The sequence below is a fragment of the Gopherus evgoodei genome, chromosome 7, assembly GCF_007399415.2.
Source record: "Gopherus evgoodei ecotype Sinaloan lineage chromosome 7, rGopEvg1_v1.p, whole genome shotgun sequence".
NCBI lineage: Eukaryota > Metazoa > Chordata > Testudines > Testudinidae > Gopherus > Gopherus evgoodei.
In genome coordinates this window covers 27,936,179-27,954,923 of record NC_044328.1, presented here as the reverse complement: position 1 = coordinate 27,954,923, position 18,745 = coordinate 27,936,179, and the positions used below count along the sequence as shown (strand labels likewise).

The following is an 18,745-nucleotide window of genomic DNA, read 5'->3' as shown; positions in this document are numbered from 1 at the left end:
AGAAATGTCTGAAGCAATGCAATGTAGAGATTTCTTGTAGCAACAGAAGGGTTTTTTTCCCCCATCGCTCTAGTAAATCCACCTCCTTGAGTGGAAATAGCTAGGTTGATGGAATAATTTTTCTTTTGACCTAGCAGTGTGTATAATGTGGGTTAGGTTGACCTAACTATGTCACACAGGGTGTGAAATTTTTCACAATGCTGAGTGAGATAGCTAAGTTGATCCAAGTTTTAGGTGTAAACCAGGCCCCACAGTGGCTAAAGGCCACTACAATTAGTAGAGTAGGGAAAGATAAAATAATTCTAGGCACGAAGGTCAGTAACAAGTTGCATATGTAAAGGGACTAAAACTCAGTGGGAGGGTGGGGGTGGGTTGGTTAGCTAGCTCACAGTATCAAAAGAAAGGGGAAGAGTTGATTGGGAAATCAGGATGCTGAGACTGACAGTCTCCAGGAACAACGGGGAGAGGCCAATGATTCCGGTCAGCCTGACTGATCGGGCAGGCAAGCGAATCAGGGAGTCAGGGGGGCAGTTCCCATCCTCCATGTGAGCTGGAATTGCCTGAGACAGAGTGGGGCCAAGCTCAGGAGAAAGCAGGATCCCAAACTGAGCTGGAGAGCAAAGTCACAGCAACAAAAGCCATAGAAGCAGCCCAGGGAGCGGGTCAGTGCTGGGAGCAGAGCCACAGCAGCAGCCCAGAGAGCAGACCTGTGCTGGGAGGAGGGCTGCAGCCACAGAGCCAAAGGGGCCAGAAAAGCAGGCCAGAAAGCTGGAGGCAGAGCAGCAGCAGCACTGAGGCAGAGGGGAGCTGGAGCTGCCCAGAGCTGGGTATGGTGAGCAGCTGGGGAGACCGAGGGGCCCCCCCAGCCAAAAGGCCTTGCAGGACAGACTTGGAGGGGGATCATAACCCTGACAGGGCGGGGGCAATGCTGGGAAGAAGGGTCCTGCCACCCAGAGCCTGAAGGTGTGTGGTCACAGCCAGAGCAAGTGTCTGACCTGCAGCATCTCTGCAGCACAGCCAGGGCCTGAGAAAGGAGGCCTGGGACTTTGTGAGGAACAGACTGAACTTCCCTTACATTCCAGAGATTCTGGTTGTGATGTCCCTGTGCCATAGAGTAGGGTTATGTGTTTTCCTTTAACTTTTCCCACGTTTTCCTTATTTTTTTAAATTGATTGCTGTTTAATAAATTGTGTTTGCTTTGAACTGTATATAATTCTCAGAGGGTCAGGGAAGTTACCAGTGCAGCGAGAGCATCCCGGAGTGGGGACACCCTATCCCCTGCCCTAAGTGACCACAACAAGGATGGGGGTCCAGGCTGCCACACAGGAGAGTGGAAGGGAACTCCTCAAGGTCAGGCAGGCTTCTGGGTAAAGGGAGTGGGAGCGAGGACTCAGATCGTTTTGCTAGCCCACTTCACCGGGGTAGTGTATAAGCCAGGAAAGTTCCCTACGATAGGGACCATTCCCCCGCTTACACATAGCAAGTGGAGGAATGAATAAGTGAGCCAGACATTAGTGCTAGAACATGAGGTCATGCATGTATGCCTAGAAATCAATGCACATTAGTGTGCTAGGAACCGAGCATTTAGACAGTCCCCATTTCCCATCCAATCTGAAATGAGGCCAGCTACAAGTGTCCAATGCAAAGTCAAACTAGCCATTAAGGAGGCGAGGCAAGACCGGGGGAGGGGGCGGGTGTTAAACTCTGGGACTACATAACTGCTTGGTAACAGCGATTGCAGTGGAGATGGGGCGCCACTAGGACCCAGAGGACAGTGACTGCTCGAATCGAGCAATACCTGCAGCTGCTGTTGCTTGCTCGCTCGGAGCATCCAGCTTTTGCGTTTTGTTCCCAGCAGTTCCCGAGCTCGCCGGGCAGCCAGTGCACCAGCCAGCGTTACAGGGGCAAAGGGGGAGGAATGTGATGACAACCAATCAGGGTGGCCCGTTCCCTCGAGACGTCATAATCATAAACAAAGCCCCGAACCTGCAGCAGCGGCAATAACAATAACAGACTGTGTCAGCTGCTAGGCAGTCGGCGGTGCGTACGTGGCCGCAGTCAGCAGCAGCGTCGGGAGAGAGCAGGCAGCGAGGGCAGGCTGAAAATAGAAACGCTCCTGCCTAGAAGAAACCAGAGACAATGTCGCAGGGCGAGGGGCTCAGCCTACAAGAGGAGAATTTGCATGGTAAGAGCCAGCCCTTCCCCCTTTACTACCAGTGCCCGGGCCCCCTAGTTCGCAGGCCTTGCTAGGGAAAGCCCCACCAGCCTGGTCTCACCTAAGGACTTGCTGCACCGAACGGGGGCTGGTTTAGACCCAGGTTCCCTTTGTTTCTAGCATGTGACGTCTTCCCAAGTCAAGATCTGCTGTTACGCTCAGTAATAATCATTCAGTAAACATGAAACTTGACAAGCAAGGGGCAAATGTCAGCACTTGCAAATGGTGATCAGTACTGCATGCGCAGGGAACAGACAGGCAGGACTGTTCTTAACTCCCCAAATTAGTGTGTGTGTGTGTGTGTAGTGGGCTTATTGTAGCTTGCCTAGATACAGGGTTAATGTGAGCAATTTAAAAATCACAAAGTCAGTGCGGGATCTCGTTATACGCACCGCCTTCCTCCCCACTCCCCCCAGCAGTGAGGTTGCCATTAGCAGCAATCCAGTTATGGTAACATGGCAGGTACAGTTATGACTGCATGGATGGCTAGCTGTGTGTTTAAGAAAGAAAAACACACATTCTTGCCATCTCCCTGATGCCAGTTCCTTAGACTGAGAATCTATGGGGCAGGAAAGGTGGCTTTGAGTCTATTTGGAAGTACCTAACACACTGATTTTCTACTGGAAATTAATAATAATCTATCATTTAACATCTTTTTTAAGTTCAAATTTACCTATTCTAGTTTTGACATCTCCACCCCTTGCAGTAAACTATAATACTTTGACTGAATATACATTTGTTTCAAAATACTTAGGCAGCATGGAAATGGAACAAAGTGAGTTAGGATTATAATAGATATGCATGTTTTACTGAGCGTGAAAAAGGAAGTGAAATCACAGCATGTATTTGCCATACTTATAAAATATGGAAATCAGTTTGCAGAAAATATGAAATAAATCCTTCCTTATTCACCTCAAATTGGAGAAAGTGGGTATTTCCTGTATATACGGGAGTTTTGGAAATAAAGATAAAAAATCTACTTTACGTTCCCACTCTTCTCTGGGATTTCCCTTTGTGCCAATGTGACAGACAGAGCAATTTGGTCTACTTGATTGCCCAGAGTATATATGCCAGTTTAGGAGTTTTGCACGTAGCAAAACCACAAAAGGGTGTTTCATAACTCTCAGAGCCTTGGAAGGGTTTTGGTGGTGGTGTTTTTTTTTGTTTTTTTTTTTTGTTTTTTTTTTTTTAGAGAGACTCAGATGGTCTTATTTCTCTATCACTGATATATGCAGATAGGACACACATTGCATAAAGGGACTTTGCCTGGTATGTCTCTTATCCTTTGTGTGGTTGGAAAGGTAATGATGTTAAACACTATATGCAAACATTTTATATGGGTGCCTCATCTAAAATGGGACACTAAGACAAGTTTGCCTGATAAACCTATACTTACACCTGGCATATAAATATCAGGTTTTCTTGGGAAATAAGGTTCCATTTTATTTATTGTGAGTTGTAATTTTATAGCAGTTCTGGCAGGAGATTCTTAGAAAGCTCATGGAGAGAGAGAGCTGTTTCTCCACCCAGGAAGTCAAGGCTGTCTCAGTGTCTAGGTGACAATAGAGATGAAAGAAATTCTGAAAGTGTGAAAGAATGGAACACATTCAAAAAGCACTGAAATCTGAATCACACACAGCTTCACCGTCAAGGATAGATCCTCAAGAGACATGGGCTCCCTGGTAAAGTATAGAATATGTTATTTGCAAATCAAAAAGTACTAAATCAGAGTTAAGAGACTGTGCATTCAAATAGGCTCCAGTGTTATTACACATCTTCCTTGTATATGATATGTTGGAAGTGCAAAGGAATTTGTTGGGGGAGGTGGTAAAACTGTGATTGAGCATTAAGGCATGTGAAGGACAGTTGTTTTAGAGGGGTTTTCACTGATATTTGTGATATACAGAGAGAGTTCTGCTCTGTACAAATTGAGCAATTTGTCATTTCAGACATCAGAATTTTGTGCAAATGTTCTGTGGCACTGACTAATTTTGGAAGTACTGTATCCTACTAAAGATATTCACAAATCCAATACTGTCCCACTAGTTACTCTATCCATGACTTTTCTCATGCTGATCCCTATTTTTTGCATAATCCTGCCTGGTCCAGTGAACCAGTTAACCTTATTTTTTTCCTTCAGATCCCCCCCACCCCATGACTCATTCCATTCAGGTTGCCTCCCAGCCCCCACTCTCTTATCTGTTTGTTCCTGTTCTTTATAAAAACATAGGCCTTCAGTATCTAATCACTATTGCAACAGCTGATTTATAGTAATCTAGCTATAGCCCCAATCACCAGAATATACAATGTAAAAACAAACAAACATGATGTGTATGTAATGTGTGTTTAGCTCATGATCTTTTAAAGTCAATCTTGTCCTCTCCCTATTCTCTCATACATGCTGTGTTATGTCTGAATTGTGTGTTAAACCAGAGACTGTCTTTAGTTTGCTGAGTGAAGCAGTTTTAAATGTCTGTGGAACTGTATAAATAGGAAATGATCATTAATAATGGGTTTGAGAACTGGGATTTTGACAATTTTAACACTTTTACCAGCACTAGCCATTATCAAAGGTTCTCTCTGTACAACACATACAATTCAGGTCCAGATCTCTTACATCATATGAGAACATAGTTTGATTTTGTTCCATCTTTTACTCTTTGAACTGTGATTTAACTCAGTTGCAACTGGAGGCTCCTGGCACTTGCATCTGTAGTGTAGATGGACTCAAAGGCTGCAGAAATAAAACAGCGCTTAGGTGTTAGCATAGCATGCTAATAGAGCAAACAGAGTATTACTTAAGTATCAGAGGGGTAGCCTTGTTAGTCTGGATCTGTAAAAAGCGACAAAGAGTCCTGTGGCACCTTAAAGACTAACCAATACATCTGCTAGTCTTTAAAGTGTCAGAGTATTACTTGTAATTTCCACTTGTTTAAGATGGCCTAATATAACCATTTACTCTAATCCCATATTATTGTGCATTCTAATAATTGCAGGAATACAGAATACTTTAAAGTCTAAAATCAGTCCTGAGAGCACTTAATCACTGTTTATCTTGTCTTTAATTTGAATAAGTATTCTGACATTGCTGGAACTCAGAGACAATGAGTAGCCATTTGCAACAGAGCTAAAATGCTGAGTAATTATTGTGATTAAAAGACATAAGGTTACCTGTTCAGACATTAACCTAGTATTAAGATAACATTTTTCAAATTCAAAGCACTTTAAACATTATTTAAATAATCAGATAAGTGTATAAAAAGATCATGTCCAGATTCACAATAATAAAGCATGTTAAATTATTTTGGTACAAAGCTAACAGCATGTAAGATAGTAATCAGTACACTGCATGTATGTACAAAAGCTACCTCTATATTTCTGGTGTGCTTTGGACAAGAGTTTTTTGATTCATATGTATCTGGCATGCTAGCAAAAATCAAATATTTGGCTTATAATTATTTAAAAGTCAACATATGTACTTTCACCAACAGGATTGCAGCATGCAAATATAGTCTGTACTGTATGACAGTTGGCTGAGTTATGTGATATCACCAACACACCATCCAGTGAAAAACTAATTTTTTTCCTGTAAAGGTGTATACAACAGACAGGCATAGTTTCAATTTAATTTCTTTCATATCCTACACCTAGTAAATGGAGGAGCAAAAGGTGAGCAAGGGCTGGAAAGAGGCATTTGGAGCAAGGCAGGGCAGGATGGGAGCCAGATGGTAGGCTTAAAACTGCTGAAGGTGCAAAAGTGAGGGCCACAGTCAGGCCACATCTACTTAAACATCCACACTGATGACTCTTCTGAGCCTGTTCAGGATTTCTACCACAACAGAACAGAAGGATGAAGAAAAGTTTTTGTATAGACAATCAGACAGATGAAGAGAGAGGAAGGCAACAGGTGATGGTGAAGTAAAGTGTTTTTCCCCAACTTTGTTATCCCAAGTTATTTTCATGCAAAGGATTATATGGAGTTCAGATTTTAGAGAGAGGTTATTAAATTGTCCATTTAGTCAACTACAACACAAATTAGCTTGATTCAATTCCTGTTCTTATCTCTTGAACAATCTGTCCACTCAGAACACAGCCAGCAAGAATCCTCTCTGTCCTGTCGCTCTGATTACATTTCATACTTCACAAATCTCTGTATTGGCTCCATTCTTTCTGCATTATTTATTTTGATTTCATTTCTTTGTGTGTGCCATGCTCCGTACACTCTGCTCAAGCCTCTCTCCTTACTGTTCCTTTTCCTAGTACTGATTTATTGGCTTCTTTTAAATCTCTTGTAAGAATGGTCCCTCCAGTTAATACATGCCAGTACCCTCCCCTTTCCACAGTCTCTCATTAAAAGTCGCACCTATTATCTTCACCAAAATGCAGATACTGTCATCTTTTACCTAATTGTACTGTGCCTGGAATGCCTTTAGGTCAGTGGTTCTCAAGCTTTTTTTTCCGCGAACCACTTGAAAATTGCCGCGGGTTTCAGTGGACCACTTAATGGTCTTTCCAAATGTTGTTTGTACTGTTAGCTAACTATTGTAAAGCGCTTTAGATAAAAGTGCAATATTAAAAAAAACAAAACTTTTTTTTGTTTTACAAATAAAAGCACACAACTCGTATTTTAATATCAGTTATGCAATGGAGGTTCCCTTTCTCCCTCACCGCGGCAGCCCCCAAGCTGGGGCTGGGAAGGAGGGCTGTCTCTCCCTGGCAGCCACAGCCCTGGAGCTGGGGAAGGTTGCTTCTTTCTTTGGCGGCCGCACATCCCAAATTTCCCCAACCCCCTGCCCCTCCCCCCCACCTTCCCCGCTATTCCCCTTCAAGGCCACCACCTCACCTTATGTGTGTTTTCTCCAGTGTCCAGGCACTTAATTAGTGGAGTCATGTCTGCACAGCTCCACTAATTAAGGGGGTGGCCCTTTATTTCTCTTGTGTGCTGCCACCCAGGTGCACACCTTAGAGGGAACTATCCACAAACCACTTGAATGGAGTTTGTGGACCACTGGTGGTCCACAGACCAGTCTGAGAACCTCGACTTTAGATAATAAACTGTTCAGGGTAGGGACACTATGTCAATATTTACTATTTTAAAACTTTGTGTACATGAACATTTTATATAAATAAGCTCCATTGATTTTTTATGTATTTAAGTGTTATCCACTTAGCTGATTTTATAAATGAAGAACCAACTCTAGGTCCTTTGGAGGTGCTTTTAACACAGAAGTTAGTTGTTACTGAACACATTTTGATAAGACAAACATGTCACTGTCAGCTGATCTTACATATATTTTAGGATGCACTAGCTGATCTAGCAATTGCCAAACATCCTATATTGCCCAACAGTGATGCTTTAAAATGTGCTTAATGAAGAAGTTAAACAACAAGCACTTTTTTATGGAGCAATGATTCTACAATATTGAATAAATTAACAGTGAGAACCCTGGCAGAGGAAGTCAGTCCTTGAGATTAGAATCCATATTTTTCAACTGCATTGAGCAATTAAGATGTAAACAGTGGCCTGTCTCACTGAATTAAAATAAAAGCTTCTGTAGCTTTGTATTGATGCAGACACTTTGTACTTTCATGTGTTTCCTGTGAATCAGAAGTGCATGACATATTAACTTTCTAAGAAAAGCATCTAAGCATTTGGTAGCCATTCTTCCCCAGGTCGTTAACTGGAATACTAAAGGCATCGAGCCAGTACTTTCTGGTACATTTTACATCACACTGAAGAGTCACCCATGGTGGAAGTCTGACATTCGAGCTCTTGCAGCAACTTTTACACAGAGTTGCTTGTCCACAAGTGGGCAGTTGCTATAAAACAAACCATATTACACAAGTGTCTGAGGGGGGGCCTGATCTAAAGCCCATTAAACTCAATTCAGAGACTCCTGTTGACCTTAATGAGCTTTAAATCGAGCCCTTAACAGACAAAAAAGTGGATAAAAAGAACAAACAATATGAACAGTATCAATTTAAGCAGCAAAGAGTCCTATGGCACCTTTTAGACTTATAGTCTGTTAGTCTATAAGGTGCCGCAGGACTCTTTGCTGCTTTTACAGATCCGGACCAACACGGCTACCCCTCTGATACTTGGTATCAGTATATTTACCCTGGGGGATGAAGGTCTTCAGACAACTATTTTGGAAGTAACTGAAAGGGTTACAACTTTTACCCCTTTAAAAGGCTTGTTAGAATAGAGTTTTACCAGCAATAACTCATGTGTACCAGGTGTAATCATGTTGTAGAAGGCAGGAATGAGGTTATCAGACCTAACCTGAAAATGTTAAGCGGGTGTTTGTCTGTTTTTCAACTTTCAATATTTGTCTTTGTGGCTTTTTCCTGTTTTGTTTTTAAATTGTGCCAAGCAGGTTCCTGGGTGGAGCTGCACTTCAGCAGCAATGGCAATGGTAACCCTGTCCAGCCAACAAGCCAAGAGCAAGTACCAGACTCTATTTCTATTTACAATGGTGACATGGAGAAAATACTCCTAGATGCCCAGCATGAATCCGGGAGAAGCAGTTCAAGAGAAAGCTCACGCTGTGATAGGTAGCTATAAATACATTATTACAAACACAGAAGTGCTTACTATAGTGTAGTTTTCTGTGTGTGTGTGTGTGTGTGTGTGTGTGTGTGTGTGTGTGTGTGTGTGAGAGAGAGAGAGATTATTTATATAAATACACCTGTATAAAAAATAACTTTTTTTATATAGCTAAAAATAGGAACACTGTTTCTGAAGCAGCCCACCCTGAAACCATAAAAAAATTATAAGAGAACAAGCCATGGAAAATTTTAATCACACCTTGTAAATGGGTCTTTTCAAAGTTTTTTACATGCTGTGACTTTGTAGGGGAAGCGTATCAGCATCAGCTGCACTTTGCGCAGATATACTGCTAAATCACTGGCAACATTCCTGCTCTAATAAAAGAAAATCTGATTTCACAACCTAGGCTTGCACATGGTGGCTGCCATCCTAAGATTGTACGATCAGTCTGTGCGGAAACAATGCCAATGCCATTCTTAGGGTGTAAGGTGTTACTTTATTAGCTTTATGGAAAAGTAATGGTAAAAAAGGATGATAAAAACAAAATGTGTGCTTGTGACCTTAGGTAATTGCTAAAATGATATTTTAGCTTATATCTAATTTATGGACCATAGAGCTTTCTAGTAGCAGCATTAAAAACAATTTCCATAAGAGGCAGCTCTCGTAAATTGACTGATTTCATTGGGGCTGTGACAATTTACACCAGTGGAGGATCTGCACTATAAAGTTTAATTTGATTGAAGGAACTGGAAGGCTAATGGAATGGGCAAGGGGATGTGGGAGCTCCATTTCTAGGTGGCTGGTTTGAATAAGGCCAAAAGCCATTATCATCTATCTGCTGTTCTTCAGTGATATTTATGAACTATGTTGTGGGGGAAGTCCAGTAATCCTGTAAACAGATGTCCACATGTGCAAAAGGTTATATCATGCATTAAACTGGCTTCCTTCTTGGTGGATGTAGTCAAATGAGCACGGAGGATGGGTTATGCTGCAACTCTAAGGTAGTTCCATTAGGTCAGGGTTGCAGTGGAGAAGCCTATGCTCTTGCTGCCAATGCTGTAACTGTCCAGTAGAAGAAACTGCAGCTGCTCCAACGTTTGTTTGCAAACTTTTAGTTCCCTATATAGAGAATATCAGCATGAAGAATTTAATGAGATTTTTCCCTCCTTTTGCTGTTTACAAAGCCCTCCTCGTTCCCAGACACCTCAAGACATTAACAGAGCTTCTGAAGTGGAGACTCACAGCAGTGGAGAAAAGAATAGCTCTCAGGTAAAAGCCAAATCACCCCTCCTTTGAGAACGTGTTTGTGACTATCACAGTTCCAAGACTAGCCTAAGAAAACATACACAGAAAAGATGAGACTGATCCTGCAAAGATTAAACAACTGAGTAACTTTAATCCTGAGAGTAAAAGGGATTTCTCTCTGGAGTCAAGATACTTATTTAAAGGTGGGCCTACGCATAAAACACCCACAGCTGGTCAGTATCGGCTAACTCTGGCTCCTGGGTCCCTGAGCCCAGCCATCTGCACAGCAATTTTATAGCTCTGCATTCTGAGCCAGCTGACCCGGGCCAGCTGCAGGTGTTTTACTGCAGTGTATTACCCTAAGTATTACCCTAAGTTTTCGTAGGATCGGGCCCCATTGTATGGACAGTTCTAAGCTACTGAGTTGCATGGTCACTTTTTTTGAAAACATGAGCTGGAACTTTCAAAGGGCCTAAGGAAGTCAGGTGCTCAGTTATATTTTAATGGCAGTTTAGTGCCTGACTCTCTTAGGCCTCTTTGAAAATCCCATACATGTAGGTCAAAATGTTCATCGTCAGAAGTTACAGTAGTCATTAGAAAGGATGGTTCACTAAATAGGCTACAGGACTGAGACTCAGGAGACTTGGGTTTGATTCCCAGCACAGCCACCTACATCGTGTGTGACCTTGCCCAAGGTCATACAATCTACTCATAGTCTCTATTGCCCATCTGTAAAACGGGGGTAATACTGCCCTACCTCACAGGGGTCTTAGAAGAATAAAAGCCATTAAAGATTGTGAGGTACTCAGATATTACAAAAATAGGTTCAGTAGATATACAAATATTATTGATATTCAGTAATGTCAAAGATCTGCAAGGCCGAAATTTCCTCCTCCTGACATGACTGCCAGCCCTTTGCGTTGCTCAGGCTTACGCCAGCAGGTGTATGTTGGAAATCATTAAGAAAAGGGTAGATAATAAGACAGAAAATATCATATTGCCTCTATATAAGTCCATGGTATGCCCACATCTTGAATACTGCATGCAGATGTGATCGCCCCATCTAAAAAAGATACACTGGAATTAGAAAAGGTTCAAAAAAGGGCATCAAAAATGGTTAGGAGTATGGAACAGCTTCCATAGGGAGCAGAGATTAATAAGACTAGGACTTTTCAGCTTGGAAAAGAGACAACTAAGAAGGGATATGATAGGTCTATAAAATCATGACTGGTGTGGAGAAAGTAAATAAAAAAGTGTGATTTACTCCTTCTCATAACATAAAAGGTAGGAGTCATCAAATGAAAATAATAGGCAGCAGGTTTAAAACAAGCAAAAGGAAGTATTTCTTCACACAGCACCCAGTCGGCCTGTGAACTTCTTACCAGAAGATGTTGTGAAGGCCAAAAAAAACTAGATAAATTCACGAAGGATAGGTCCATCAGTGGCTGTTAGCCAGGATGGACAGAGAAAGTATTCCTAGCCTCCGTTTTCCAGAAGCTGTGAATGAGTGACGGGGGATGGATCACTTGATGATAACCTGTTCTCTTCATTCCCTCAGGGTACCTGGCATTGGCCACTGTTGGAAGCCAGCATACTGGGCTAGGCGGACCTTTGGTCTGACCCAGTATGGCTGTTCTTATGTTATGCTGTTGGTTTTATTTTTAAATAATAATGTGCTGCAATGAGTGTATCATGAATTTAAAAGTAGTAACTTCAGGCCTAACAAAACCTTCATTTTGTCTGTCAGAAATTATAGCTTCAAAAGGTAAATTTTAAAAGCAATGATCTGGTATTTAGCCATATGATCCCCATTCACTTTAATAACTGGGGTTGAGCAGGTATATTTCTACAGGTTACTTAGATAATTTATCCTTAATATTTTGTGTGTCAAATATATTAAAACATTTTTATACATTACTTTTTAAATACTTGTGAAGACTGCTGACAACCAATACAGCTGCTTTTTTCCTGCAGTCCCCTGCCTCATTTAATACACACCTTCCAACTTCTGCAACATACGAGGCAGGGATCCTACAGACAATAGCCACTTTCTCTATTCAGCCCTGATTAATCTTCAAAGCAAGTCCACCCTATGTACTGAATGAAGTGGGGATCCTATGGAAAAATTAGAATGGGAAATGTAATTAAAAGTTTGTATCATAATTAGGGGCGGCTCCAGGCCCCAGCACGCCAAGCGCGTGCTTGGGGCGGGATGCCACGGGGGGCGCTCTGCCGGTCGCCGGGAGGGCGGCAGGCAGGCTGCCTTCGGCGGCATATCTGTGGAGGGTCCGCTGGTCCCGCGGCTTCAGTGGACCTCCCAGGGAGGTCCACTGGAGCTGTGGGACCGGCAAGCGGCAGAGCGCCCCCCGCGGCATGACGCCGTGCTTGGGGCGGCGAAATATCTAGAGCCGCCCCTGATCATAATGCATGTGCACAAGAGGACCAAATTAAGATTTCAGAGGCAACCTTTAAGTTTAAGTTTCTGAGCACTCAAAAGTTAGGAAGTAAACAGGTATTTCTTAACTTTTGAGTGCTGGATTTTGTAACCTTAATAATGTGGTGGTGTTTTTTTTAACATAGTGGTGTGGGTGTTTGTGTGTGGCTGCTTATGTTTTTAAAAAAGTCAACTGAAAACACAAGCCTTCCATTATGTGGCATTATATTGAAACCCACATGGGTCAACAGGCTTGGAACCTGTAGATCCAGCACACAAACTTCTGCCAATTGAGCTAAGGGAGTAACTGATAGCAGGTTCTCATCCTCTATATGGAGTATCACTAGAGGAAGATGAGAGATTTTGCCTGGGATTTCAGTTATTTGTTGGCAGCTGTGGAATGGTGAGACTGAGAATCTTGGGTTCCCTCTGGAGCGGAGCGTACTCTGGTGCTCATGGACACTTCTGCTATTCCCCCCCAAGTCTGACACGTTTTAAACCATCCACCTCTAGCCAGTCTGTCTCTGTCAGAGTCCTGTCTCTTCCCCATCCCTGGTTCCACATCTCAGTCCCAGTCTCTGTTCCCAGGTTTCTCAATGCCCATTTTCACAGGGATGGCAAAAGTCACATCCCTGATACAAAGGCCACCCTTTGCCAAATATCACGTCTCTGTACCAAAGCATGGAGACAGGAGAGCTTTTCACATTGTTTGTCAGGGGCAAAACACCACATTTATTCCCTAGCCCTGTTCTTGGAAGCGATTGAACCATTTTGACTGAAATTAAAAAAAATAAAAATAAAATAAAATAAAGCAGCCTGAGGTAAACACCCTGCATAGAGGGAAGGCGTTGAATACTGGGTTGCAGGAACATTTGGATACCCCAAATGAAGTTGAGAATTAGCATGGGGGACAGATGAGAGGGCTGCATTGTGGCAGTACAACCCAAAAGGGCCTTACGTTGGGCAAAGTCAGAAAAAGTCCCAAGTTCTGTCAGTCAATCCAGTTTCTATAAGGATGGTGGTGGTGGTTGTTTGTGTAGTGATAACTGTCCAGTGCACTGTTTGATGAAGACTCTTTGTTTTAGTCCGAAGAAGATTTTCTTGAAAGAAGAAAAGAAACAGAAAGGCTCTTGCAGAAAAATTCAGACTGGATATGGGATTGGTCCAGTAGGCCTGAGAACATCCCACCAAAGTGAGTGCCCTCAGCATCCTGCAGTCCTTCAGCGGGGGCTTTTATTTTTATGGGTGGTAAATGTATATTTGCTCACGTGATGTTTGTTTTCCTCTCCTAAATTAGGGAATTTCTCTTTAAACACCCTAAACGTACTGCATCTCTCAGCATGAGAAACACAAGCATGATGAAGAAAGGGGGCATATTCTCAGCAGAATTTTTAAAGGTTTTTCTCCCATCTCTGCTTCTCTCTCATTTGCTTGCCATAGGGCTAGGGTAAGTTCTTTATTTAAAAAAAAAAAAAAAAAAAAAGTCTTTCTACTGTAGCTTTCTCTCATCTGTTATCAGAATAGTGTCATTCCAACCTGTAGTTCTTCATATGCCTACAATTTAAATGGTACAACTATTTTGCCACACTGACCAGTTATTCACTAACTAGTATCCACTACTTAGAAGCTATATTACCACAGAAGCAAAGCAAAACATGGCCAAACGTGACCAGTAATCTTGTTTTGCAAGTATCCTACCTGTTGCTTGTGGCATTGCGGCATGGATCAGCTTTCCTTGGTGTTTTTCTCAGTACTTGAGGATTTACCTAAAAAACTGTCAAAAGCTGAAGTTAGGAATTATACATCAGACACAGCATTCAGTTCTGTTGTCATGACTGGATTATAAGTCTAAAGGGAAAAAAGTTACTGGGTTTTATTCTTCATGTTTCGGAAACGTGAGCATCTATAAAAACAATGGGAGGGGTATTTTTCAAATTAGCATTTAGCCAGACCATACTGACCTTCAACCGCACCAGTAGGAAAGGGACTGGAGGAAGAGAATCCCTCAACTCCATCCATTCAGGGGCTGGGGTTTCCCTACCTGTAGAGGGTGCTTCAGAACCCATCCCTAAACCCAGAAGATCCCCATGTATCCCCACAGATGTTAGGGAATCTGTGGGAGGCCAGGCCCATCCACATCAAGGCCCCATGGAGGTTTACTAGGGACTTCCCACAGCCCTAGATGAGTGAGCTTTGTGGAGAGGATAAAGAATTCTGGATTGTTGTGTTTTTTCCTAGGAATCTCTGTGACATTAAAGGGGAATTATCTGCTTCCCGCACCAGCCCCACTCTTCCTTTCTCCCTGATCTGCCCAGCCTCTGCCCTCTCACCTCTGTAGATCCTAGACCTCTGAAAAGGCCTCTGGAAGTTCCAAGGGGCAGGGGAAGGTTTGCCTTATGTTGCAGGCCACTGTATTATAAACAAACAAGGTGAAGCTTGCTTATTCCATAGGGCAGCTTGACTTGCTGTGGTCTCATACCAGCATAAATCAGCAGTAGATCCAAGGGGTTTGACCATTGTATAACTATTGAACATGAGATAAGAATCAGGCTTAATAAGTTGCCAGTGATGTTTACAGTGATCTCATAGGCTTGTTTTCAGTGTTCCTTACCTGCTGGAGAGTCCCTTATTTCCTCTCTGTTCACACACCCAATCCAATTGGTCTGGATCAGACTGCAGATAAGGGAGAACTATCTGAAAGGCACACACTCCTAGATGTGTGAGGGCACAGATTAGCTATCTTCATATACAAGTCCCAGACCCCAACCACCTAATAAGTGATTTTAAACAAACCAATCTTTACTTTCCACCAAATCTTAAATATATGTTTAAACTCACTTAAAATAAGTCTACAAAGTTGATTATATAAATAGAAATAAAAAAAAACTGACTGTTCAAGATTTGATAGAAACACACTGAAGTTTTCCTTTGAAGTACAAACAAGAATACCCTAACATTATATGTACTTCATTAATGACTCACCATAAATTTCTCTGACCTTGCAACATTCTAGCTGACTTATGGGTACAGTAGCACAAGATCACAACTTGCAACACCCTCAGGAAATGCTACCTTTAAATGTGGTCACAATGGTTAATTTTTATAGTGGTCGTTTCTTTCATCTGAGAAAAGCAAACAAATGCAGGAAAACATAGAACAATAGTGAAATCATATTGAGGTGAAAAATAAGGAACAAACAAATAATAAAAAGTGATTGATGAAAACACTAAGTCCGATAACTGAGTGGGTGTGTAAACAGCTCAACTAACACTGAGCACGTTATTTTGCCTCTTAATCTGGTGTGAATGGGTCAAGAGTACACACAAAATCAGGAGCAACTGAAAGCAGGTGTTTATAACAAACTCTTTTGCAATCTTAACTATATCAGGTGCTGCAACTGCTTCTGTAAAATACATACTAGTAATCTGATGAAGGAAAAAGCATTCCTTACATGCTGTATATTCTTTTTAAAATGAAAATGCTTATTCACATGTATTCTCTTCCCCAAGGATTTATATCGGAAGACGTCTGACAACCACAACTACAACCAGCACCTTTTAAAGGGAGAATAAAATTTGGTCAGACTCAAAGCAATGAGAATATCCATCTAGGAGTACAAATGGTGAATGGCAGGAACTTCTGAGCTTGTGATAGCTACATATCCTTGCTGTTCTGTAAACGTGTTCCTCCTTTAGTAGTAGATGGGGGACAAGAAATACTGAAGCCAAGCTATCATAAATAATTTTTTAGATCAATTTATAAAGCATGTTTCAGATTGATTAATATCTGCTGTAATGCTTGGTAGCATTAAAACCCCCTCAGTGTTAAAAAATAAACTCTTCACTTTCACATATTGGTTGTGATGCAGCTAGGAATTCATTTAAACCATTAGTTCTTTATATTTCTGAAAAAGTGAGTATTGTCATTATTGAAGTGTGGCCTTATATATATGCTTTTAGAGAATCTTGTGACTTATTTGAGGTGACTCATCATTTTCTTAAGATTTTGATTAGCAATTTTGCATAGGGGAGACACGAAATGTTAAGACACGTTTTAGATGCTCAGCTGGTACATAAGAGTGTAGCTTCAGTGGAACTGTGCTGACTTATAGCAGCTCAGAATTTGGCCTACAAGAGCCTCAATTAAAATTTTGACCTCAGTGCCTAATGAATGATTTCCTTTTGCAGTGCTCTTTGTTTGTCGCTTAATTAAACTTCCTCTTGTTCTTGCAAAATATCGCTTTAAAACTAAGTGTTTTTTGATTTGACAATAAAAAAAAAGTACATTTCCATTCTAAATTGGCCTATTTATTTCCATTATAAATCTGAAGGAACAGCATAACTTGCTATGTATACTAATGGAACTCATTTTGATTCAAGAATTTTATCTTACTGTAATAAGGAAAAAGGAGGATTTTATTTTTTGCCAAATTCATCGGAGGCCTTATGTATTTTTTAATAAAACTTGTGCATTCACAGTTGTTTCCCCTTTTTAAAAAAATGTTTAAAACCAATTTCTGAAAGCTGTTTAAAAGGTAAGGGCTCTCTTTTGGAACGTTTCACTGTTTTTTTCATACCTAATTCATCTGTCTTACCACAAATAGCAAAGAAAGGTTTACTTAAAATGATTTCATGATTCATCCTTAGATATGAATAACTCTGAACTATTAACTGATTAAAATAAATTCTCAAGTAGAAACAACTGAAAAGCACAGTCTTTCATTTTACATACATGATATCTGCACATACAGATTTGACTTTGTTTTGTGATAACATCGTTTAAAAATAAATTTGCTTTGAGCATTGATTTTCTCCTTATCATTTGGCAAACAGACTTCTATCTTTTATTCTTGGAATGGAACAGAACTTAACATGGCTGTTTACAGCAGCTCCATGACTGTACACAGTGGGCACCTGTGAAACCTCACTATGTTTATGCCCCATCACCAACAATGTCATCACAATTATGGGGATAGTTTGCTGTAACAAAGGCAGGAAGTGGCACTCATCACCTAGCCCCTGATCTTGCAGACAGTTACACGTGTTTATCTTTACACATGAGTAGTCCTTCAGGGATCAGTGAGATTCTACATGTGTATGAAGTTAAGTACGTGCAGGATCAAGACCTGTTTTGTACTGTATTTTTTACATTTTTCAACTGTGGATTTCTAGGATTTCATTACTTTTGGAATAATCTTTCCCATCAAACTGTAAGCATTTGAAAATAGATTCCGTTTGAAGCCATGATTTTACTCTATATAGCCCCAGATGAGTTTTGTGTTGGCTGATGCCTGCACCCATGCAGAGTTCATTCCATGATTGGGAGCCAGAGTCATGAGGAGTAATAACTGATGTTTTTTATTCAACAGCTTTCCCCCAGGCAAATTATAGACCGTTATTTCGACATTTGAGTGGCTATCAGATCAAGTGTACAAGAAAAACATTCATTTTAGTGTAAAACACCAATTATTTTTTGTAATTTTTAAAAACGGAAGTGAGCACCAGTAGAGTTTGGTTTAATTTTTAGTAGTAAATATCAAATACATTTATATTCTTCAAATGGCAGGGTTGGCTTTTTCCCCCCTATAATCAGTGTGTGCACGTGTGTGTCACATTTTTATGTAACAAGCTTGTAGAACTGCCCTTTTTCAATTGTGTTAGATTGATATTTCTTGTTAAAAATGTAGTGCATTGGAAGTTCCTTGTTTTTAAATATATTCTGGTATAATTAGAGCAATATTTTTAAGAAGTTTAACAGAAGCTGTGAAATGCATTTTAGAGGGACTTCCTGGTACCATTGAAGTAATACTCAATTAAACATTACCATAGTAGATTGTGACATATCACTTGTAAGAAAAATACTAACCATTAATAAAAGGAAGGAAATATGTTTTGCTTCATTTTCTTATATTAACAACAGAAGTAAAGAAACCTAACACAGGGAAACAGAGTTCCCAGTGTGGTTTCCTGCTTGTGGGAAGGATGCTGGGGAATGTAGCTCTGTGGACACTGACTTAGAGTTGACTAAGTGTGGTTTAAACCCTTTTTAGCCCAAGTATGTCACCCTGTTGAGTTCAAGCTGTAGAGCTTCAAGGCTGCATAAGAATCTGTGCCACAATGCTGTTTGCATACCACACGACTCTAAAACCTATTCAGCTACATTGACTGCACCACCATTTTCTTTTCTATTCCATTTCCAGTATAATTTTTCTCAAAACAAATAGCGTTGCAAATACCTCTCATTTAGATCATCCCTTATGACAGGATTAATATCTTTGCTCCTAACTGAATCGTTATACATA

At 41.0% G+C, this 18,745-nt stretch overlaps 1 protein-coding gene across 1 annotated transcript; it reads left to right on the top strand.

Moving 5' to 3' along the window:
* The first annotated feature begins 1,798 nt into the window (after window positions 1–1,798).
* BNIP3 (BCL2 interacting protein 3) lies at window positions 1,799–18,331 on the top strand. Its single transcript, XM_030569948.1, has 6 exons — window positions 1,799–2,185; window positions 8,593–8,770; window positions 9,950–10,034; window positions 13,530–13,636; window positions 13,742–13,891; window positions 15,954–18,331. The coding sequence occupies exons 1-6, from the start codon at window positions 2,140–2,142 to the stop codon at window positions 16,003–16,005; spliced, it is 618 nt and encodes a 205-aa protein (XP_030425808.1). The 5' UTR covers window positions 1,799–2,139; the 3' UTR covers window positions 16,006–18,331.
* The last annotated feature ends 414 nt before the right edge of the window (window positions 18,332–18,745 follow it).